At 44.9% G+C, this 25,552-nt stretch overlaps 1 protein-coding gene across 3 annotated transcripts in view; it reads right to left on the bottom strand.

Annotated features, from left to right (window-relative positions):
- KCNH1 (potassium voltage-gated channel subfamily H member 1) overlaps positions 1–25,552 on the bottom strand; it is a 183,025-nt gene that overhangs the window by 61,994 nt on the left and 95,479 nt on the right. For all 3 annotated transcript variants that reach the window (XR_010307047.1, XR_010307046.1, XM_064164431.1), the window contains exons 8-10: positions 19,531–19,730; positions 16,988–17,240; positions 2,018–2,214 (exon numbers count right to left, since the gene is read on the bottom strand). Coding sequence is in view for 1 of the 3 variants with exons in the window: in XM_064164431.1 (XP_064020501.1) it covers positions 2,018–2,214; positions 16,988–17,240; positions 19,531–19,730 (650 nt within the window). In the remaining 2 variants the exon portion in view is untranslated. The remainder of the gene's footprint in view (positions 1–2,017; positions 2,215–16,987; positions 17,241–19,530; positions 19,731–25,552) is intronic.

Consider the following 25,552-nt stretch of genomic DNA (forward strand, 5'->3'; position numbering starts at 1 on the left):
CACAAGTAGCTGGTTTTCAAACTTAATTTTTATCAGGACATCTCTCTCAATCTTTTTCTTGTCCTGCAGAAATTCAGTGCCATTAAAAAATATGTCCTGTGAGGAAGTCCTTCATTACAACCTTGTTTCTTAAAAGAAACAGTCACATAAATATGCTGCCTGCACTTTTATTTAACCAAAGCTATGGATACCACATCCCTCTTTGTCCAACGCTGTGTTATATGATATCAATACCATGCAGACAGAAAACATTATCACACTTTTATCATTTCAGGATGCCAACTTTAGGCAACAAACACATAAACAACTAAATAAACAGCCAAATAGCAGTAATAACTCAAAACACTCTAGGCTTAAGGTGTAAACTTACAAAATGTCTCAGCATTGAAAATGTTTCTACTTTTTCAGGTGTAATTTTCCAGGACTTACTCAAAATGTGGAAGTTAACATGGAGACCATTTTTATGCACAACAAAAAAAAATCTCCTATCAAACATATTAGTGCATAAGAGTATAGGTGCTCCAAAGTATTTCTTTTCTATTTAATATTATTGTCTTCTAAATTGCATCATAAAATCACAGGGTCACAGGATGTTCGGGGTTGGAAAGCACCCAAGGAGATCATCCAGTCCAAGCCCCCTGCCAGAGCAGGGCCATACAATCTAGCACAGATCACACAGGAACACATCCAGACAGGCCTCGAATGCCTCCAGAGAAGGAGACTCCACAACCTTTCTGGGGAGCCTTTTCCACTGCTCTGTCACCCTTACAGTAAAGAAGTTCCCCCTTGTGATGAGATGAAACCTCCTCTGTTGCAACTTACCCCCAATGCTCCTTGATCTATCACAGGGAGGAAGTGAGCAGAGCCTGTCCCCCCCTTCTGACCCCCAGCCCTCAGATGTTTATAAACATTTATTAAATCCCCTCTCAGTCTTCTCTAGACTAAACAGCCCCTCATAAGCCATGTCCTCCAATCCACTCATCATTCTCACAGCCCTCTGCTGGACCCTCTCCAGCAGATCCCTGTCCCTCTTCAACTGGGGAGCCCAAAACTGAACACAGAACTCAAGATGAGGTCTCACCAGGGCAGAGTAGGGGGGAAGGAGAACTTCCCTTGATCTGCTGGACACACTCTTCTTAATACACTCCGGGATCCCACTGGCCTTCTTGGTCACCAGGGCACATTGCTGTCCCATGGCCACCAGGGCACATTGCTGTCCCATGGGTAACTTGTTCTCCACCAGCACTCCCAGGTCCCTCTCCACAGGGCTGCTCTCCAGCAGATCACCTCCCAGCCTGTACTAGTGCAGTTTATTATTCCATCCCAGGTGCAGGACTCACATGAAAAAATCCTATCAAGCGAATTATACCTACTACAACTTGAACAAAGTTCTACAAAGGTAGGTCACTGAAGATCACACAGATAACTTAAAATGGATATGAGGTTATGATGATTTGCATTTGAACTGGTATGCAGGAAGAAATGAAGAGACAAATAAATCTAGGACAAGAAAATGAAAGCATTACAGATAAACTAATCTAAAACCACAATTGATATAACCAGAAACAACACTTGATAGAATCAGCCATGTTCATATTACTTTCCATTGTGTTGCTAGCTTCTGTTCCATATACTAGATTTCATCTCTTTCCTTCTACCTTCCCTGTAACTTCAGGCAACACCTCTAAGATCTCTTTTAGCTGCTTTACAAATGAAAGTTGCAGCAATTAGTGCACACATAGTGCCTGACAGTCCACAAATGTGCTGCAATCTCTCAGCTTCACAGAAGTGCAGAATACTTTCACATATATACAGTCATACGTGTGCATAGCTACAAACTAGCAATGGAATAAATACTTATGGCCTCTTGACTCTACATACAAACAGTGTCTCTCAAGCAAGCTCTGAAAAACCTTCCTATATGAGAAGCTCAGGAGAATGCCAGAATTCAACCACTTTGGGTTTAGCATGCAAAGCTATAATCAGTATAGCATATGTTAAAACCAAAGCTACTTACCCTTTTCCTCAAGTTGTAGGTCAAAATGAGATTTCTGGAGAAAGAGTGGGAAAAGGCTGTATAGAACTCCAGGACCTTCTGCAAGGCATCTCTCTTGATCACGTGAAGATCACAGTAAGTCAGAGCCCTAACGTTGGCACAGGACTGGGCGAGGGTAGACTCCTTCCAGAACACATCACCAAAAACGTCTCCTTTGCCTAGAGAAAACCAGCAGCATTGCTTTCAGTAGTGGTACCACTTCCACCAAAACCATAACAGCACACACATCTCACTTAATACATTGAAGCTTATTCTGGTTGGTGTGGCCAGAAAAAAAAATATATATCTGTCTGGAAAGAAAAATAATAAATCTTTGAACTATTTCATGTGACAACTTTTCCTGCTATCATTTTGCTAATTGCAACAGGCCAGCAAAAAACCCCTAAGAATAAAGCACAGTTAAAAAGCATTTCAAGTGACAAGTCCCCCTTTGAGTAAAGGTTTTCCTAAAAAAAAAAACCAAACCAAATAAATAAAAAATATAATCAAATCCATGTTCTCTTGTGATGCCCTCGAAAGAGATTAATTAAGAGCAAATGTTTTTCCCTTTCTTCTTTTAACCAGCATGCAAAGGATTTGCTTCTTACATCTATGTTGTTGAGTTTTCTTAATCTGGCTAACGATTACTCACTGTTGTGTTAAGAAAACTATCTAGTATAATACATCAGTACAGGTACAGGCTGTAACTAAACACCACCATAAATCACTATTAAAGTAGGCTTGCCCTAATTGGCTAGATTATTGCCAGGAAAGTCTGTCTTTGCAACAACATGAAAGTACAGATCTAATAACTCTGGTGGCTTTAATGTTTTTCACTAAGAGCCTCAATAAAATCTTTCAGTAGCTGAGCATGCCTGTCTCACAAAAGACAGCAGAGGTTTAAGGAGCCAACACAGTCCAAAATGAAAAAAGGAAAGGTTACTTATCAACAGGATAATACTGACAAAGTATGAATTCACTGTTACATGTTGGAAGAAAGAAACATGGCAATTCATTTACAACTTTCCCAGCCATCTGCCTCCATGAGCTCGGGGCAGATGGTGAAATCCCTGCTAAGGGATCATAGAATCAACCAGGTTGGAAGAGACCTCCAAGCTCAGCCCAACCTAGAACCCAGCCCTAGCCAATCAACCAGACCATGGCACTAAGTGCCCCATTCAGGCTTTGCTTGAAAACCTTCAGGGATGGTGACTGCACCACCTCCCTGGGCAGCCCATTCCAATGCCAATCACTCTCTCTGGGAAGAAATTCCTCCTAACATCCACCCTAGACCTCCCCTGGCACAGCTTGAGACTGTGTCCCCTCCTTCTGTTGCTGGTTGCCTGGCAGAAGAGACCAACCCCACCTGGCTACAGCCTCCCTTCAGGTAGTTGTAGAAAGCAGTGACATCTGCCCTGAGCCTCCTCTTCTCCAGGCTGCACATCCCCAGCTCCCTCAGCCTCTCCTCACAGGGCTGTGCTCCAGGACCTTTTCTGGGCACCTTCCAGCACCTCAACATCTCTCTTGAATGGAGGAGCCCAGAACTGGACACAGCCACAGGTGTGGCCTTACCAGTGCTGAGTACAGGAGCAGAATAACCTCCCTTGTCCTCCTGGCCACACTATTCCTGTTCCAGACCAGGATGGCAGTGGCTCTCCTGGGCACACTATCATGAGTAAATACATCAAGAAAACCTCTCAATTAAATCCAGAAATCCAAACCCAGTCCTTGAGCTGCAATTCCACCATTGCATAATCTCTTTCATTAGATGATAAACCTCTTTGAGAAGAAGCCATCAACCTGCTGGTAAGATACACTGCAGTGGAATAAGCCACAGTTCACACTGATGTGCTCCCAGTCTTGCACAAAAGCTCTGTGCAGTCCACCTGCCAGGGACTAGTTCAGTCCCTTAACACATTGCAGGAGCATAGACTGTATTTCCATTTTAAATGCATATATACACTGAAATCACACGTTCCAGAAGCACATTTTTCCCCCCAATGAAGTTAGGCAGAGGCACCATGATGATACCTTTTCATCCACCTCTAGTCACACCAGACAGTGCCAACATCCAGAAACTACAAAGGCTGTGTATCAGGAAGCATGGTACCCAACAGCCCAGTGCACTAAGCAACTTTGCATTTTAATGGCAATGGCTTCTCATATTTTCAATTACTTAAACATATGCTTTCTCAGTAGATACAGTAAAAATAGCCTCAGAAAAAAAAGCTTCCATGAACTTAAAATAGATCATCAGCCACAAGGCTTTTAGACTGACAAACACACAATATAGTCAAAATTGAAACAGTTTTTGTGCACCACAAAAGCTGATATGCTTCACTGGGTAAAAATGGATTGTTTGCCTTTGGAATAAATATGCTTTTACTTACAGTCTTGCAGGCAATTAGCTAAACAACTGTTTTAATTAACGCTCTGGAATCTACCAGGCATTGAAATGTGCCATCACTGATGAGCGACAGTTAGAGCTGGCAGTCCTAGCATGGGAGAGAGGAAATCTAACTCATAAGAGTCCTAACAACAGTTAGAGCTGGCAGTCCAAGCACAGGAGAGAGGAAATCTAACTCATAAGATTTCTAACAACAGTTAGAGCTGGCAGTCCTAGCACAGGAGAGAGGAAATCTAACTCCTAAGACTCCTAACAACAGTTAGAGCTGGCAGTCCAAGCACAGGAGAGAGGAAATCTAACTCATAAGACTCCTAACAACAGTTAGAGCTGGCAGTCCAAGCACAGGAGAGAGGAAATCTAACTCATAAGACTCCTAACAACAGTTAGAGCTGGCAGTCCAAGCACAGGAGAGAGGAAATCTAACTCATAAGACTCCTAACAACAGTTAGAGCTGGCAGTCCAAGCATAGGAGAGAGGAAATCTAACTCATATCTAAGTATAGTTCTTAATACTTCCAAGCAAGTTTCCCTACCTTAAAATGACAAAGATTACTTTACTGCCCCATAATAACATGAAGGAAAAAATCCAGCTACAATCAGCATGGTGTTGCTACAGATGGAATGACAGAAAGTGGAAGTTAGGTACATCTTACTCATTTAAAATTTTCATTCTGCTTTTCACATGACACAGAAAGACACAACTCTGTCCCCCACTTAGGGCAGCAATTCCAGTTTCCCCTCAGTAACTCACAAGAAACTCCCCCTCCTACACTTTCCTGCCTCCCCAGGGAGCCACTTTCCACTGGTGGCAAGAGTAGTGCAGGAAGCAGCTACATCTGCTGGGTGGCAGAACTGCAACACACGTGTGCTGGTTTGAGGCTAATTGGAATATTTTACTGAGAAAAAATAGATTTTAGGCTGTGAAAAGGAAACCATGGTGATGTCTGCTGCACTCACAGGCTTGCTGAGATGGATAAAAACAAGAATATTCAACATAGATAAGACAGTGTGTGTGTGTCTCTGTCGGTGCCTCTGCCTTTGCTGTGTAACCCAACTAATTCTGCCCCTAACCCCCCCACGCCGATCCTCCAAACTCACCTTGTGTGTAAGGCAGATTCTGGGATAAGGTAGAGGGGAGGAGAGAACATGGAAAGGTGGTAGGGAGCCCCTCCTAGGGACTCTGATTTCTGGGAGGAGTGTTGTGTTTCTGTATTTACTTTTAACTAGGAGCAGGTGTGGATGTGTTGGAGGGTAGGAGAGCCCTGCAGAGAGACTTTGACAGGTGGGCACAGGCCACTGAAATGAGACTTAACAGCACCAAGTGCAGGGTTCTACGCTTTGGTCAAGACAACCCCAAGCAGCACTACAGGCTGGGGATAGAGTGGCTGGAGAGCAGCCAGGCAGAGAGAGGGACCTGGGGTTGCTAGTAGACAGTAGCAGCAGTGTGCCCAGGTGGGCAGGAGAGCCAATGGCATCCTGGCCTGGATCAGGAGCAGCGTGGCCAGCAGGACAAGGGAGGTTATTCTGCCCCTGTACTCAGCACTGCTCAGGCCACACCTTCAGTGCCATGTCCAGTTCTGGGCTCTTCAAGAGAGATGTTGAGGTGCTGAAATGTGTCCACAGGAGGGCGCCAAAGCTGGTGAGGGGCCTGGAGCACAGCCCTGTGAGGAGAGGCTGAGGGAGCTGGGGGTGTGCAGCCTGCAGAAGAGGAGGCTCAGGGCAGACCTCATTGCTGTCTACAACTACCTGAAGGGAGGCTGTAGCCAGGTGGGGTTGGGCTCTTCTGCCAGGCAACCAGCAACAGAAGGAGGGGACACAGTCTGAAGCTGTGCCAGGGGAGGTCTAGGCTGGATGTTAGGAGGAAGTTGTTGCCAGAGAGAGTGATTGGCATTGGAATGGGCTGCCCAGGGAGGTGGTGGAGTTGCTGTCCCTGAAGGTGTTGAAGCAAAGCCTGGCTGGGGCACTTAGTGCCATGGTCTGGTTGATTGTCTAGGGCTGGGTTCTAGGTTGGGCTGGCTGAGCTTGGAGCTCTCTTCTAACCTGTTTGATCCTGTGATTCTATGATTATTTTATCAAAAGCACCTGCAAGTGGAAAGCAAGAACAGTAAGGTAAAACTTCTAAGTGTGTCAGAAGGCAGCTGACAAAGCCTAATGGCTGCATTGGAAAACCTGAGTCAAAGTCCTCTTTTGAAATGTAAGTCCAGGTTTTGTACATTTCATTCTACCTCAGAAGAAAGATTAAAAAGCTATAAAGATACAGATGGCCATTTGTTTGTCAGTACTTTGCATTTCTCATTCCCAGCTTGTTGTATTCCAGACATTTGCCAGGAACACTATCTGTCAATCACACTTAAAGTAGATGATCTAAGCACTTACTATCAATCATTTATATTCCCTGCTGCATTTGTGGGCTGAGGACATTTTCCACCAACAGCTCAGTATGCACTGGAAAACCAAATCATTTTCTGCCTTTCTATGTTTGCTTGTTTGTTTTAATTAGAATATGAAGTTCCCAAACTGATAGATTTAAACCTTGAAGAATTATTTGATAAAGCCAGCACTTTTTTCCTCATATTTCTTCTTATCCTGTATTTCTCCAATCAATTTTGCTTAAAGTGCTTAAAAGTAAAAAGAGAATGTCTCTGTTACCACTGTAAATTCAGCCTGGTTTAGGCACATCCAACTCTGTCTCTTCAGAGCATCACCTGATTATTGCAACTAAGCCAAATGCTGCACAGATTCTGTTCAAGAAAAGAACCATGCTCACACATTACAGGTGAAGTGTCTTGATGGGCCTATTAGAACAGTATTTTTTTCTACAAAGAGGAAGTATTGAATAGTTATAGAATCATAGAATGGTTTAGGTTGTAAGGGGACACAAGGATCACCCAGTACCAACCCCCTGCCATAGGCAGAGACACTTCCCACTAGAACAGATTACTCAAGGCCTCATCCAGCCTGGCCTTGAACACCTCCAGGGAGGTTGTAGATCACAGAATGACCGAATGTGATTCTGTGCTCCACAGCCTCCCTGGGCAACCTGTGCCAGTGTCTCACCACCCTCACTGCAAACAACCCCTTCCTAACATCTGGTTTGAATCTCCCCTCTGCCAGTTCAAACCCATTACCCCTCATCCTGTCATTACAAGACCTTGTCAATAGTCCCTCCCCAGCCTTCCTGTAGCCCCCTTCAAATACTGGAAGGCCACTATAAGGTCTCCTCAGAGCCTTCTCTTCTCCAGGATGAAGAGCCCCAACTCCTGTAGCCTGTCCTCATAGCAGAGCTGCTGCAGCCCTCTGAGCATCTCCGTGGCCTTCTCTGGACTGGCTCCAACAGTTCCATGTCCTTCTTGTGTTGGGGGCTCCAGAACTGCACACAGGACTCCAGGTGGGGTCTGAGGAGAGCAGAGCAAAGGGGCAGAATCCCCTCCCTTGCCCTGCTGGCCACGCTGCTCTTGCTGCAGCCCTGCACATGGTTGGCTGTCTGGGCTGCGTGTGCACAGAAGTTATTCTGCTCTACTGTGGAAAGAAAACCCTGACTCTATGTAAAGTATTTTGACAGATAACCTACTTTGTCCACTTTTGGGTTTTGGGTGTCTGGGAGTCACAGATTTTTTGGTGTGATGGCAGCTGGATGAGAAAATAAGGTACTGGAGGTCTTCCAAGTCAGTGTGGATTCCCAAAGGTATTCACATGAGTCTATGGATTTTTCAGTACACCAGAGAAAGTATGGATCACAGGATCACAGGATATTAGGGGTTGCAAGGGACCCCCCTGCCAGAGCAGGACAACACTATCTAACACTGGTCACAGAGGAACACATCCAGACAGGCCTTGAAAGTCTCCACAGAAGGAGACTCCACAACCTCCCTGAGGAGCCTGTTCCAGTGCTCTGGGACCCTTACAGTAAAGAAGCTCCCCCTTGTGTTGAGGCTGAACCTCTTTTGCTGCAACTTACACCCATTTCTCCTTGTCCTGTCACAGGGAGCAAGTGAAAAGAGCCTATCCCCCTGCTCCTGGCCAGCCTTCAGGTACTTATAAGCATCTACCAAATCCCCTCTAAGTCTTCTTTTTTCCAGACTAAACAGCCCCAGGTCCCTCAGCCTCCCCTCATAAGCCATGCCCTCCAGTCCCCTAATCACACTCGTAGCCCTGCAGCCAGCACCAGCATCTAGTTCAGATCCCTTCCAGATCTGCCTCCATCTGCATGTTTGAACTATAGAAGAACTGTGTCTGAGTAGACCCAAAGATGAGCTCGAATGACCAAATAACTGCTTGATGGTACCTCAGCAGCAATGCAGCACTAAGCACAGCTTGGAAATCAGGGGTTAAAAATACTGATGTCTGCAATGCTGACCCAGAGAAGCTGCCACACCTGCACTATGACTTTCCCAACGCAGCCCTCTGGTGCACCCACATGGGCCTAAGTTCTTGGGGTTTGTTTTCCACCTACACGCAGTGGGAGACGTAAGTGCTGTAAAGGCAAATACAGACACTCTGAGTGTTCCATTTGAGTGACTGCTCAGCTGAAACACTGCTAAATCTTACACACAAACTAAAAGCTTGGCCTCATTTTTCTTTCTCTCTCTATTTTTTTTCACCTCCTGAATAGATTTGAGCAGAACCAGAGGAGTTGAAGTTACTCCCTGCCACAGGATCCTAGCAAGTATTCAAGCATAATTCCACAGAGGTCACTGGATTTACCCCTAGTGTTCAAAGCTAGCAATGTGACACGCTGGTAAAACCTCATTTGTGATCACCATATGGTGACACACAGAGAGTGGTGATCAAGGGCACAGTGTCCACCTACAGACCAGTGCCAAGTGGTGTCCCTCAGGGGTCAGTGCTGGCACCAGTGCTGTTTAACATCTGTGTCAGTGATATGGACAGAGGAATTGAGTGCACCCTCAGCAAGTCTGCAGATGGCACCTAGCTGGGTGGCACAGTCAATTTGCTAGAGGGCAGGAATCCACCCAGACTGACCTGGACAGGCTGGAGAGGTGTGCCCAGGCCAACCTCATGGCATGCAACGAGACCAAGTGTAAGGTCCTGTACTTGGGTTGGCACAATCCCAAGCACAACTCCAGGCTGAATGGGGAATGGCTGAAAGCAGCCCTGAGCAAAAGGACCTGGGGGTCTGGGCTGATGAAAAAGCTCAACATGAGCCTGCAGTGTGAGTGCAGCCCAGACAGCAACCCTGTGCTGGGCTACAGCAAGAGCAGTGTGGCCAGTAGGGCAAGGGAGGGGATTCTGCCCCTTTCTTTTACTCTCTTGAGACCCCACCTGGAGTACTGTGTGCAGTTCTGCAGCCCCCAACACAAGAAGGACATGGAACTATTGGAGCCAGGCCAGAGGAGAGCAGGTTGGACAAGGCCTTGAGCAACCTGTTCAAGTGAAAAATGTCCCTGCCTATAGTGGGGGTGTGGAACTGTATGATCTTTGTGGTCCCTTCCGACCTAAACCATTCCATGGTTGTAAGATTCTAAATGTCTATTTTACTTCAGCTAAAAATCTTTCCCTCTCCTCCCTTTATCTCCTTATCTAAGGTATGAAATTTAAAACTGCCCATTGTATAGAGAGAAGAAAGATTTAAGGAAAGTAGAAGTAGCAGAAGAAAAATTATGTTTCCCTTTGTTGTATTGTTTTCAGGTAATTAGTATTTGCCTGCCAGAAAAAACAAAGCTACCATTTGGCATCAAGGTAGGGTCCTTAATAACCTTGACAGCCACTGAATAACTTGTAAATTGGTCCTCAACACAGCAGAAATGGCAGGAGACATTGAATGGAAGTGATTATATGCTGCCTTGGATTTTCTTTGGGTTTCTGAAGTACAAGGTGAAACACACAATGAGAAGTGAATGACAAACTGCTCCGCAGGAAACAGACTATTTCTCACTAACCACTCTTTCCCCCTGGTAAGGTCTGAAGGGAAAAAAAAGTGTCAGTGCCACAGAAGCCAAAGCAAGTGTTACAATGCCAATACACTGAAGCTGAACTCGCAGTGATTTGCCTAGTGCACAAGTAGAGAGACAGCATAATCTGGGTATGTTTTAAAACACAGCTCGGCAACGTTTTGCAGACTGCATCAATTTTCTCTGTTGAAGCAGAATCTGTACTCTGCAGACAAAATAAAAACATTTGGTTTAGAGCACCGGATGAGTAGCAGCAACATGAATTAGTTACAGCTGAGATTTCTATTATTATTATAATTAATGTGTTTATTTGTCTCTCTGAATAGAGCATGGATTATATTTCACTACTTGACTTAGTGTGCTGAGGAGAAGAGTTTTAAAATGTCAACTGAACCCTAGCAAGCTTATTCACAAAAAAGCCAGAAGGCTTCACCAGAATCTGAATCATTCATTGTTATTATTATACTACCATTATAAATGGTTACTGTAAAAAAATGTTATAATGGGGAGCCAGTTGGTACCACCTCACAAAACATACAAGTTTCCAGTTCAAGCAATTGGGTTCACAAATGTATTGGTTAAGCAACAGTAAAAACACTGCTCAATCTGTGTTATCCTTGCATGGACATTGCTAGTTCTCTGATCAAAAACCCTACGAGAGGCTCAAAATGCAACATCCTCAGAGTTATTCCCTGATGACTTAGAAACAGGATTTATATCTATTGCTTGAAGCTTAGATTAAAGCCCCAAAATTTGATTATTTTTACATTTCAGACAAAAGCATTCACCAGAATTGAAAACAGCAAGTTTTATCTTCTGAAATCATAGAATCAGAGAAACAACCAGGTTGGAAGAGACCTCCAAGTTCATCCAGCCCAACCTAGCACTCAGGACTAGCCAATCAAGTATACGATGGCACTAAGTGCCCCATCTAGGCTTTTCCTCAACACCTCCAGGGACAGTGACTCCACCACCTCCCTGGGCAGCCCATTCCAATGCCAATCACTCTCTCTGCCAAGAACTTCCTCCTAACATCCAGCCTAGAACTCCCCTGGCACAACTTGAGACTGTGTCCCCCTGTTCTCTTGCTGGTTGACTGGAAGAAGAGACCAACCCCACCTGGCTGCAGCCTCCCTTCAGGTAGTTGTAGACAGCAATGAGGTCTGTCCCGAGCCTCCTCTTCTCCAGGCTGCACACCCCGTGAGGAGAGGCTGAGGGAGCTTGGGGTCACTTAGCTCCCAGCAACAAGGGGTCGTCCACGGAGCTGTTCAAGAAAAACCTGGAGGAGGCACTTAGTGCCATGGTCTGGTTGACTGGACAGGGCTGGATGATAGGTTGGACTGGATAAGCTTGGAGGTATCTTTCAGCTTGGTTGCTTCTATGACTCTATAATCCTGTAACCACCTGCTAAGCCTAAGCACACAGCAGCTTGGCTTTTTTAATGCTTGGAGGTACAGCTACATTTAAAATTCAGGTGAAAAATGAAGTACAGAAGTAAGGGACTTGTCCAGTCTTTGCATTATATAACTGCAGGCCCCAAAACACACAGATTCTGAAAGTGCAGTTGTACCCAGAGCTGTTTACTGAAACCTGAGTTATCTCAGGTATTGGGGACAGTCTAAAGATAGCAGCCTGGCTTCAACATAGTTAACTTCTCTGACAACTTCAACTCTGCTGAGAAGAGGTCTTCATAGTCAGTGTGAAATACAACAATTATTTTCCACTGAGAAGGTATAAGAGACAATATTTCTTCACTGTTTTTTTTTTTTTCTTCCTCTAAAATAAACCACCTCTGATGCAGAGTTTGCAGTGTCCTATGTGGGTGTGAATCTGTCTCACCAAAATCTGCATCCAACCTCTTGTGTCTACATCTGATGCTCAGGGCTAAATGAGTAAGCTAAAGCAATCGTAAAGAAAACAATTATTCTTAAAACATTCCTTTAGGAGTGCAATTGGATCAAATGAAATCAGCAGGAGCTTCTCCACACAGAGCAAATGGGGAAGTTAATATTCTGCCAAAACAAAGCGTGGCACACCAAACTCTCCTGCAATACCATGTTAAAACCATAGTCTCCAATCTTGTCAATGTTATAGCTTTGTAAATAAGAATAAAAGATCCAAATTTCATACATGCAATCATAAAAATCTATCTGCATCCTCTGCAAACTTTACTCCAAACCCCTCTTTTTTTTTTTTTTTTTTAATTATGTATTTCACTTCTCCCCTGAAGGTGAGGGAGGTGGCCAGATCTAGACTATAAAAGTCTGGTCTTGGTATTCTATTACTGCACAATTCCAGACTTACATAGACTCATAGAATCAATCAGGTTGGAAGAGACCTCCAAGTTCATCCAGTCCAAACAACCAGGCCATGGCACTAGGTGCCTCAGATAGGCTTTGCTTGAACACCTCCAGGGACGGCGACTCCACCACCTCCCTGGGCAGCCTGTTCAATAGTATCTACATTCTGTTATTTCCCTTCAGCTTCAACAGCAGCAAAAGGAATACCAGCAGCAAACTGTCCGTGTGGAAGGCAGTGATTTCCTTGCTCATGATAAATCATTGTCTTGATTTCCCCATCTCATCCACTTTACTGTTTGTGAAGTCAGGAGTTAAATTCAATGATTGCTTGTGGGTCCCTTCCAACTCAGGATACTCTACGACTTATTTATGGCAAACCCACAGTCAATAAAAACATTTGTTGCTTTGAAAGCTTCCAGCTCAGAAAAGGAGAGCAAGAATATAATAAATATAGAACAGCTGCCATGCAACACATGGGATAAGCTGCTTTACTCCTGGGATACTATACTGTACGTGTGATGGGTTTGTTTTCATTTTAACTAAGCCTTCTAGTAAATTGTATTTTTCTCATCCATTGCTCAGTTCTGGAGATCACAGAGGTTTTCAATACTTTGGTTTTTAATTGTTAAATGAAGGCTTGAAGGATCCTCAATTCAAGATGTTGAGATACTGGAATGTGTCCAGAGAAGGGCAAGGAAGCTGGTGAGAGGCCTGGAGCACAGCCCTGTGAGGAGAGGCTGAGGGAGCTGGGGGTGTGCAGCCTGCAGAAGAGGAGGCTCAGAGCAGAGCTCATTGCTGTCTACAGCTACCTGAAGGGAGGTTGTAGCCAGGTGGGGTTGGTCTCTTCTGCCAGGCAACCAGCAACAGAACAAGGGGACACAGTCTCAAGTTGTGGCAGGGGAGGTCTAGGCTGGATGCTAGGAGGAAGTTCTTGGCAGAGAGAGTTATCTATGCACTCATGCAATTTGAGACAGAACACAAGAACTAGCATCTCCTGTTCCTGATTCAGGCCAGGAATGCAGAATGAGATGTTAGGAGACACCAAAAAAAAAAAAAAGTAACTTTTTTTTTTCTCTGCTGATCTGTGTTCAGTTTCTTCCAATTCAGTACTTGTATTAACTCAAGTCAATCAAAGCCAATGCTTTGTTAAAAGAACAGAAGCCTGGACTGAGAAGAGATCTGTCTCTTGTGTGTTAGACAGAACTGATCTGGAAGGATATTATGCAAGTGTACACAGTACACTCCAAATCCCAAGGCTATACAAGACACTGTTCTGGGCTAGCCTGCAAGGCCAAATGATTTCAGAACTTGAAAATATTTCATAAGAATTTGCTCCTTTAAGGATTAAGTGTAGTTTGCCTTTGTTTGATGTAATATTGTACAGCAGTCATGCTGACTAATTTAGAGATGCAATTTATTCCTCTGTTCTACGGAAGATACAGGCTACATCGTGAATTTCAAAGGCTGCTTTATTAAGTGATAGCAAAGGCTGAACAAGAAAATTCACTGTGAATGATTTATTCATTATTTTTTGGTATTTATTTCAAGAATGTCTGTGAGATTTCAGTCCCTCCAATCCACAGAATCACAGAAAGATTCAGGTTGGAAAAAAACCCCAGGATCTCCAAGCGGTGCTATAGACTGGGGACAGAGTGGTTTGAGAGCAGCCAGGAAGAAAGGGACCTGGGGGTGCTGGTAGATAGTAGCTGAACATGAGCCAGCAGTGTGCCCAGGTGGGCAGGAGAGCCAATGGCATCCTGGCCTGGATCAGGAACAGTGTGGCCAGCAGGACAAGGGAGGTTATTCTGCCCCTGTACTCAGCACTGCTCAGGCCACCCCTTGAGTGCTGTGCCCAATTCTGGGCTCCTCAATTCAAGAGAGATGTTGAAGTACTGGAACACATCCATAGAAGAGCAACAAAGCTGGTGAGGGGCCTGGAGCACAGCCCTGTGAGGAGAGGCTGAGGGAGCTGAGGGTGTGCAGCCTGCAGAAGAGGAGACTCAGGGCAGAGCTCATTGCTGCCTACAGCTACCTGAAGAGAGGTTGTAGCCAGGTGGGGTTGGTGCCATGGTCTGGTTAATTAGATACGGCTGGGTGCTAGGTTGGACTGGATGAGTTTGGAGGTCTCTTCCAACCTGGTTGAGTTTATGATTTTATGACTCAGAGAATTGACTCTAAAGTTAAACAATAAAGGTCTGAAGAGGATAAACAGTTTTCATCCCAGGAGAACAGCAATTACAAAGTATTTCTGTTCATTCAGACACTGAGGGATCAGCCTCTTTTATCTGTAGCATCCACTCTGCAGCAGCAGGGATTAGAATTTGAAGTTGTCTTAACACTGATTTCTCAGGGAATCTAGGCCAAGCATTTTCTAAAGTGTTATGATAAAACATGGAATTTACTGGTAAAGGAGGAAATAAATGAGTATATTCATGGAAATTTAATTTAAAATAATTCATTTTCAGTGATATTTACTATACTGATTAATCACAGTAACAAGGTGTTTTGAGGTTTTCTTCTCATGATGGACACAGAAAGATGCATTACAGGATTAAAGGTGACACAAACTGAGGGGCTTTACCTTGTTCTGCATTTCCAGTGGTATTTCATGAGAGTACAGTGTGGCAAAAGATTGTAATTTCTTGAGGTGCGACTCAGAGAAGCAGAAGTTGCCAGTATCACATGGGTAGTATCCCATGGCACGGGTGACTCCAGAACAGAAGAGGATCTGTTAGCTCCATTGGGTGAATTACTGTTGCATTAAGAGCAAGGTCCAGATGTCTGCCTGTCTCAGAGCCCCAGGGCTCTTACTGGAACAATTAACATTTGCCTCTCTTTTTCTGGTGCCCCAATAAGGACTTGCAGTGACACTGCTTCAGAAAGTTAAAACAATCAAACTGATTTGCTTATTAAAGCAACAGATGCAACAGACTGGGGATACAATCAGCCCTGTTTAGCCAAAACAGAGCCATCTTGTCCTCACAAACACTCTCTCCTTCAGCAGTCTGGCAGGCCAACTTCATAGATCTTCATTTACTACAAACATCTGCTGATCATAAATCACTTTGGTCCTGAAGCTGCTAAATCAACTTGCCTTTCTGCCTCACAGTAAGCTAGGCACTTGTCCCACCGCCCCTGCACTTCAGCTTTTCAGTTTCCTCTGCGGCACAAATTCACCCCGTGCTGTATATGCTGTTTGAAAGCAGAGAAAAACCAAACTCAGTGTATGTCTTAGTTGCCACTTCTGGGTGTGATTATTCAGAAAGTGTAAGACTACCAAGCTGGTTTCTTCTTTTCTCTTTTTCAGGCTGCTATGAGTGACAGATACCAGATCAAACGACTGTGAGAATTTACCTTATCAGAAAAGGATCTGACAGAATCAAATTATAAGTATCACCTCCTCAATAATTCAGTCTACAACTACCTGAAGGGAGTTTGCAGCCACGTGGAGCACAGTTCCAGGCTGGGTGGCAAACAGCTGAGAGCAGCCCTGAGGAAAAGGACCTGGGGGTCTGCATTGATGAAAAGTTCAACATGAGCCTGCAGTGTGAGTGCAGCCCAGACAGCAACCCTGTGCAGGGCTGCAGCAAGAGCAGTGTGGCCAGGAGGGCAAGGGAGGGGATTCTGCCCCTTTACTCTGCTCTCCTCAGACCCCACCTGGAGTACTGTGTGCAGTTCTGGAGCCCCCAACACAAGAAGGACATGAAACTGTTGGAGCCAGTCCAGAGGACAGCCACAAAGATGCTCAGAGGGCTGCAGCAGCTCTGCTATGAGGAAATGCTGAGAGAGTTGGAGCTCTTCTGCCTGGAGAAGAGAAGGCTTTGAGGAGACCTTATAGTGGACTTCCAGCATCTGAATGGGGCTACAGGAAGGCTGGGGAGGGACTATTGACAGGACAAAGGGTAATGGGTTTAAACCGGCAGAAGGAAGATTCAAACTAGATGTTAGGAAAGGGTTCTTTGCAGTGAGGGTGATGAGACACTGGCACAGGTTGCCCAGGGAGGTTGTGGAGCACAGATTCTGTGAGGCCTTGAGTGACTTGTTCTAGTGGAAGGTATCCTTGGCTATGGCAAGGAGTTGGAGCTGGATGATCCTTGAGTTCCCTTCCAACCTAAACCATTCTATGATTCTATAAGATCAGATGATTGCCCTTCCTCACTACTTGTATAGAACATGAAAGACAAAAAAATAAACCTCACCAGTGTGTGGTAAAGCTAACTTGACTTGGTAAAGCTAGCTTGATTAAAGCTTATCAATTAATGAGTTGAGAGCTATAAAAACGCTCTAGGCATCTGTACTGGTGCACAGTGTGTATTACCAGCTGTGAAACTCACCCAATATAGCAACGACTTCATCATCCTGTATGACTTCCAAAGACCCCGAAACCACAAAGCAAAGGCTGTCGACGCTCTCCCCAGCATGGTAGATGAGGTCTCCTGGGGCACAGTGCACTGTCTGAAATTCCATGGCAAGTGCTCGCAGGCACCCATCGCTTGCCAGCCTGAAGGCTGGGTGCTCCTTGAAAACTTTGCGGTTCAAGTGCACACAGATATCTGCTCTCATGTCCTTAGGGCATATCTGCAACACCTGAGAAGAAAATTGGGCAGTCAGTTCCTGTGCATGGCTTAGGTGTGCCTCTTATCCCTTGTTTACTACGTAGGGTTTAAGAACTATTTTACTCCTCCTTATAAAAATGTTAAGTTCAGTCCATACATTTATTTTCATGTTATTTAAACACATAAGTCACAATATTAACTTAGTCTGCTTTACAATACCTGAAGAAAATAATGTCAACAACACCCTCTGCTCAATGTTGAATTACCAGGATAGGTCTTATGTTTTTACAACAACAAAACTGAGAGAAGAACAGTACAAAAAGTGGTGGAGAAAAGCTTCTTGAAGGCTTTTTTTTTTCTAGAGACTGAATAACTCTTTTAATACCCATATTTTATGAAAAGTCTGCACAAATTGTATCTCCCAAGTAGGAGAATATTCTATTGTGTCCAGTTCTGGGCTCCTCAATTCAAGAGAGATGTTGAGGTACTGGAAGGTGTCCACAGGAGGGCAACAAAGCTGGTGAGGGGCCTGGAGCACAGCCCTGTGAGGAGAGGCTGAGGGAGCTGGGGGTGTGCAGCCTGCAGAAGAGGAGGCTCAGGGCAGAGCTCATTGCTGTCTACAACTACCTGAAGGGAGGCTGTAGCCAGGTGGGGTTGGTCTCTTCTGCCAGGCAACCAGCAACAGAACAAGGGGACACAGTCTGCAGTTGTGCCAGGGGAGGTCTAGGCTGGATGTTAGGAGCCAGGCTTTGCTTCAACACCTCCAGGGATGGTGACTCCACCACCTCCCTGGGCAGCCCATTCCAATGCCAATCACTCTCCCTGTCAAGATCTGCCTCCTAACATCCAGCCTAGACCTGCCCTGGCACAACTGCAGACTGTGTCCCCTTGTACTGTTGCTGGTTGCCTGGCAGAAGAGACCAACCCCACCTGGCTACAGCCTCCCTTCAGGTAGTTGTAGACAGCAATGAGGTCTGCCCTGAGCCTCCTCTTCTGCAGGCTGCACACCCCCAGCTCCCTCAGCCTCTCCTCCCAGGGCTGTGCTCCAGGCCCCTCACCAGCTTCGGCGCCCTCCTGTGGACACCTTCCAGTACCTGAACATTTTTCTTGAAATGAGGGGCCCAGAACTGCACACAGTACTCAAGGTATTTCCTCCTTTACTGCACCATCTCTAGTTTAGAATGCTAAGTTAAGCCATCAGTCAGAAGGCTGGTGACCAGAGCATTGGTAGGTTTTCTGTATGAACCATCCCACAAATCACATCTTTTAATACAAAAGCAGCAAGTAGTTGCTTTTGTCCATGTGTTCTGGTGAAGGGCCATATGTTGTTTTAAAAGAAACAAAAGGAATTCACTTGTAAATTCAATGCATTAGGCTAACATATGGCCCACAGAAGCAAGATTTCAAACAGTACATTATTATTACAGTAATGATTTCCAGGTTTCATCGACAGCTTTAACCTGCACGCAGAACATTGCATTCGAATTCTACCAAGACAAAACAAATTCCTCTTTGTTTTCAGGCATGCAGAGCTGCAAACACCGTGCAACAAAAACACTGCCAAAAATGCATCTGATGAAATTTGAGTTTGTGTTAGAGCTTGGGACTTTTTATTTAGTTATCTTCTCTACTTGCTGGAAACCCAGCTTTTTTCTTCGTTGCTCTTAGTCTACTTCATTGAACACCAACAAAACATAAATACTTTCACCATGAACATGTGTCAATATGACAGAATAGTTGAAATGTTGCATTTGGAAGTTTGAAAATCAGAGAAGCTTATACTTGGAACTATTGAAGGAATATTTGTCTTCTTCACTAGGGAAGTAAAGGCAGGGCTGCAGCAGCTCTGCTATGAGGACAGGCTACGAGAGTTGGGGCTCTGCAGCCTGAAGAAGAGAAGGCTTCAAGGAGACCTTGTAGTGGCCTTCCAGTATCTGAAGTGGGCTACAGGAAGGCTGGGGAGGGACTATTCACAAAGTCTTGTTATAACAGGACAAGGAGCAATGGGTTTAAACTGGCAGAGAGGATCAACTAGATGTTAGGAAAGGGTCCTTTGCAGTGAGGGTGGTGAGACACTGGCACAGGTTGCCCAGGGAGGTTGTGGCTGCTCCCTCCCTGGAGGTGTTGAAGGCCAGGCTGGATGAGGCCTTGAGCAACCTGTTCTAGTGGGAGGTGTCCCTGCCTGTGGCAGGGGTTTGGAATTTGATGATCTTTTTGGTCCCTTCCAACATAAACCATTCTATGCTTCTAAGTATCTCTTATTTATTTTGATTAAGTACTTTCAGGCTATGACTTCTTTCCTTGCAGTTGACTTTACTTACCTTTTCAGTATCTATGCCTCTGGACATTGACCAGGTGGAGACGATGTAATCCATCACACGCTCACTCAGCCCTTTAGGCACCTGGTAGAGCTTGAGGAAGTCCCGGACACTGTTCAGCATTTCATGATACCTGTTTGTATTGGCATACATTTGCTGAAATATGGTTGTCACATTACCAAAAATGGTTGCATACAGAAGGGCTGCAAAAAAAAAAAATAAATAAGGAAAACAACAGATTTAACACATAAAAAGTTGTGAGGATAAGTCTGCATTCCACTGTAGCTTAAGAGTCAAAATGCCAGCCCCACAGAGACACAGGCAGTACTGGTTGGTGCTTTGCTAGGAAGGCCTGGTAGGCATAAGGACTCTACAGGTCACCCTCAGCACTACAAAGTGAGAGCTTCCACCTACTTTGGAGGTGTCAAATCCTGCTCCTGAAACACAAATACATGTCAATGCTCACCAGACAATTCAGTAGTAACCAAAACCTTACCAAGTCACCAGATGACACAAGGGTTTTAAGACAAACAGCTCGACAGAAAAGAGTTTAAGATTGCCCCTCTGGTTTGCAGTGCCTGCGTTGAAGTGTCACCAGTGACAGATCACCAAGCTCTGAGCGCATTACCGCAGCAGTGAGCTGAGTCATCATTGCCCACCCCAGTGTGACAGCAATGCCTCAAAGCAGAAGATGGAATATGCAATAAACAGCTACCACGGGTCAGTGGCTTAGAACTCTAAGTTTAATAACACATAAAAACTCACGTTATGTTTTATATTCTTCAGGCAGAGGAACAGCAAGGCCTGAGGCGAGAGCTGGAGCCCTCAAAGGCAGACTACTGGGCAGCCTTTCTGACTCCATTCAGTGCAGTTATGGAACCAGCTGGCTCAGCAAGATAGGTGTAATAAACACAGGGAAGAGACAAAGGCAGCATTTCAAGGAGTGAAGAGAAGCAGATGAAAACACACAATACTTGAGAATGTCTGCCTGCTGAAGCCTGTGCTGGAAGGCCAAAATAGGTCTAAGCATGCCCTGGCTGGCCCAGACATGTTTCCCTACTCCGTCTCCTTATGCTGATGGGAGAAGTAACCATGTGTGATGGTTTGGGTGTTACCTGCCCCCAGCACACTCATGAAATCACCCAGACTAGACTCAGCCAAGCTGGAAATTAGATGGAGATTAATATTCACAGTTTAGGACAATATTCAAGCAGATATTTGCAGTAGTTACAGCTGTAGACAGAAATATTCCAGTGAAAAAGGTAATACAGAAACACAGCAGCCCTCCCAGAAACCAGAGGCCCCAGGAGGGGCTCCCAGCCACCCTTCCACCTTCTTTCCATCCCTCTACCTTATCCCAGAGTCTGTCTTATGTGCAAGGCGAGCTGCCAGGATTGGCAAGGGGAGTTAGAAAGCAGAACGATTACATAGAAGCAGCCCAGGGAGACAGAGACACACACTGACAGACACAGTCACTGTGTCTTATCTGTGTTTGTGTGCTTGCTTTTATCCATCTCAGCAAGCCTATGAGTGCAGCAGACATCACTATTGTTCCCTTTTCACAGCCTCTAATCTCATTTCTCTCACTAAAATATTCCAGTTAGCCTCAAAGTAGCACAGTGTGCATGGTTAACTCTTGCCCTCTGGCAAACAGTGAGACCTGAGGGCTGAGAGCCTGGGGATGCTTAGCTCTAGGCCACAATAGGTAAAACAGAGTCCCTGCTCCATTCCATTATTGCCCAGCTACATGAAGCCTACAGAAAAAAACAGAACTTTACTTCCTCATTTTGATTATTATGGTGTGAACAGTCCTAGGGCAATTTCCACTGCAAATTGCAGCTGCTATGCTCCATTATGACAATTATCTTAGCAAGAAAAAAACATTCCTAATTGTTTACTCTTAAAAAGTCCTTAAACATACAATCTTTAACTTAACGTTAGATAACCACTTTATTGCTATTAAAGACACATTAAAGCCCAGGATTCTTGCATCCTAACATTGGGTAGATACATTAGCACATCAAACACTGACCTCTTCCCCAAAGAATCACAGAATCATACAATCAAGCAGGTTGGAAGAGACCTCCAAGATCAGCCAGTCCAACCTAGCACCCAGCCATAGCCAATCAACCAGACCATGGCACTAAGTGCCTCAGCCAGGCTTTGCTTGAACACCTCCAGGCACGGCAACTCCACCACCTCCCTGGGCAGCCCATTCCAATGCCAATCACTCTCTCTGCCAACAGCTTCCTCCTAACATCCAGCCTAGACCTATCTGGCACAGCTTGAGACTGTGTTCCCTCCTTCTGTTGCTGGTTGCCTGGCAGAAGAGACCAACCCCACCTCGCTACGGCCTCCCTTCAGGCAGTTGTAGACAGCAATGAGCTCTGCCCTGAGCCTCCTCTTCTGCAGGCTGCACACCCCCAGCTCCCTCAGCCTCTCCTCACAGGGCTGTGCTCCAGGCCCCTCACCAGCTTTGGCGCCCTCTTGTGGACACATTCCAGTACCTCAACATCTCTCTTGAATTGAGGAGCCCAGAACTGGACACAGCACTCGAGGTGTGGCCTGACCAGTGCTGAGTACAGGGGCAGAATAACCTCCCTTGTCCTTCTGGCCACACTGTTCCTGATCCAGGCCAGGATGCCACTGGCTGTCCTGCCCACCTGGGCACTCTGCTGGCTCATGTTCAGCTGTCTACCAGCACCGCCAGGTCCCTTTCTTCCTGGCTGCTCTCCAGCCACTCAGTCCCCAGCCTGCAGTGCTGCTTGTGGTTGTTGTGGCCAGTGTGTAGAACTCTGCACTTGCCCTTGTTCAGTCTCATCCCATTGGCCTCTGCCCACCCATCTAGCCTGGCAAAGTTCCTCTGCAAGGCTGCTTTTAAAGATATCACAAATAAAAACAGAGAAATAAATGAAACTACGCTGTATGTGGCTCTGGACAGCCTGATCTAGTGTAAGGTGTCCCTGCCTATGGCAGGTGGGGTGGAACTAGATGATCATTGTGGTCCCTTCCTACCCTGATTGATTGTATGATTCTATGAAATACAAGTCAGCATAGGTCCCAGGTTACAGCTACCACTGTAAAAGGGATCTGATTTTAGATTTATAAGGGGAAGAATATCTCTCTGTAAGAATGAGAGGTCTGCAATTACTCCAATTACAGATGTAAATGCTGCCTGACGGTCCCTGAGATGAATCATCAGATTGATGATAATTTGTTCAATATGCACTCATCCAATGCCCTTGCATACAAGATGTGTACAGAACTATACAGCAACAAGTGAGACCAACATCAACTAGTGAACTTCTTGCATCTTGTCCCTAAGACTTGCAGTGCTTTCTAAAACCAAACCGCCTTCAATTTCACCTTCTGGAAAGACGATTCAGAAAGTCTGCCTGAATAGGAGTTCCACTTCACCATCAAACAAAATAATAAAACATAAACAAAAAAATAAACACAAACAAGCAAACAGAAACAAAAAAACCCACACACCTATCCAAAAAAGAAAAAAAAAAACCTAACCAACCCCAAAAAAACCCCCAGCAACCTAGGCAAAAAAAAAGGGCAAAACCAAAAATCAATCAAGCAAAACCAACCACCCAGAAAACCTAAAACCAAAGTCCTTAAGGAATATGCTGTGATAACCTAAAAGCTATTCAAAGAGCAAGCCCCTGGATTTACAAAGAGTAGACTTAAATATATAATTGCACTTTTGTTTCACTAACCAGTTCCTAGCTCACACCGAGTTACTGAGTCCATAGGCGGAGGAAAGCGCAGCCTCGAAAACCAGCTGCGCTTCTCCCTGAAGATGAAACGCAACCGTAAATCGACCACAAAAATTGCTGCCCTCAAAGAAGTTTTTTAGATAACACATCGTGAGGTCACGCAAAATTAACTCTGATCAGATAAAAAGAGAGGCAGAAATTAATAACTGTATGGATTCTAACACAATCGTGCGAGGAAAAAGCGCATTGTTTTAACGCGTGCGATTAGAACAATGGAGGATCTTATAATGGCTTGTGATTAGGGGTCTTGGTTAGGCATAATTATGCCTATTTATGGGTAGGGAGAATGCAGTTTGGAAAAAAACACAACAACAACAAAAAGCATGGAACTGTTAATTACTGGCTGCAGGCAAATACCAAACTGAACAGGTACTTATCATCAAAATGTTTGCCACGCTGATTTGAATTGTTTAAAACACTCATTTTCGTAGAACTGTTACTCGTAACCTTGCAACCTGAAACCAAAGCATCTAAAGTAATCTTTACTTTTTGATTATCTATATAACCATCCAGAACTGTGAAGGTCTGGGAGTTCCCTGCCCCCCTCCCACACCTTTGAAATCAGCCAGACTAGATTCAGCCAGCTGGGAGTTAAGGAATGGAGCTTTATATTCACAGCTTAGCACAAGATACAAGCAGACATGTGCAATATCTACAACTATAGACAGAAATATGCAACCTAAAAGTAATACAGAAACACAACAGCCCTCCCAGAAATCAGAGTCCCCAGAAGGGGCTCCCAACCACCCTTCCACCTTCTTTCCACCCCTCTACCTTATCCCAGAGTATGCCTTATGTGCAAGGTGAGCTGCTAGGATTGGCAAGGGGGGTTAGAAGCAGAAGGATTAGTCGGGTTACACAGCAGAAGCCCCAGGGAGAAAACACAGACACAGACTCCAACAGATAGAGACTCTCTGTCTTATCTATGTTTGTGTTCTTTTTTTAATACATCTCAGCAAGCCTATGAGTGCAGCAGACATCACCATTGTTTCCTTTTCACAGCCTATAATCTCATTTTTCTCACTAAAATATTCTAGTTTGCCTCAAACTAGCACAAGAATAGTACAGAATTTAAACAGGCTGCCCCATTTTCTATCAGACAGATGCAGAGCTGCCTGATTTGCTACTTCTCAGGAAGCTTTCTGTATTACAGAGTTTCTTATTTACAATATTTTATCTACTTTTTACTAATATAATGTATAGAGACATCATCTCTTTTAGTTAATGAAGATTAAATGACAACAACTCCGCCACATTCTAACAGATCAGTTAACATTATGCACTTTATTGTTATTGTCCTGTTCAACATACTCATCAGTGACCTGGATGGAGAAACAGTATACTCTCAGCAAGTTTGCTGATGACAAAACTGGGAGTGGTGGCTAATGCACCAGAAGGCTGTGCTGAAGTTCAGTGAGACCTGGACAGGCTGGAGAGTTGGGCAATTGTGACTCTCATGGAATTCAAAAAAGACAAATGTAGAGTCCTGAACCTAGGGAGAAATGACTCCCTGCATCAGTGTAAATTAGGGGTTGACCTGCTGGAAAGCAGCTCCCTGGAGAAGGACCTGATAGTGATGGTGGAGAACAAGTTAACCAAGAGCCAGCAATGTGCCCTTGTCAGCCAAGAAGGCCAATGATATTCTGGGATGCATTAATTAGAGTGTGGCCAATGGGTCAAAGGCGGTTCTCCTTCCCCTCTACTCTGCCCTGGTGAGGCTGCAACTGGAGTATTGTGTCCAGCTCTGGGCTCCCCAGTTCAAGAAGGACAGGAACTACTGGAGAGAGTTCAAAAGATAAGGCACAGTGACTGTGTCTGTCAGAGTGTGTGTCTCTGTCTCCCTGAGCTGCTTCTGTGTAACTAATCCTCTGGCTTTCTAACCCCCTTGCCAATCCTGGCAGCTCACCTTGCACATAAGGTATACTCTGGGGCAAGGTAGAGGGATGGAAAGAAGGTGGAAAGGTGGTTGGGAGCCCCTCCTGGGGGCCTCTGGTTTCTGGGAGGGCTGCTGTGTTTCTGTATTACTTTTTCAACTTGTATATTTCTGCCTATAGTTGTAGATATTGTAAATATCTGCTTGTATATTGTGCTAAGCTGTGAACATAAAGCTTCACTCTAATTTCCAGTTTGGCTGAGTCTAGTCTGGGTGATTTTCTTAAGTGTGAGAAGGGCAGGGAACACCCAAACCATCGCAAACACATATGAAAATCAATTGCATACCAAAGAGCAAAACAGAAAGA

The sequence above is a fragment of the Pogoniulus pusillus genome, chromosome 25, assembly GCF_015220805.1.
Source record: "Pogoniulus pusillus isolate bPogPus1 chromosome 25, bPogPus1.pri, whole genome shotgun sequence".
NCBI classification, from domain to species: domain Eukaryota; kingdom Metazoa; phylum Chordata; class Aves; order Piciformes; family Lybiidae; genus Pogoniulus; species Pogoniulus pusillus.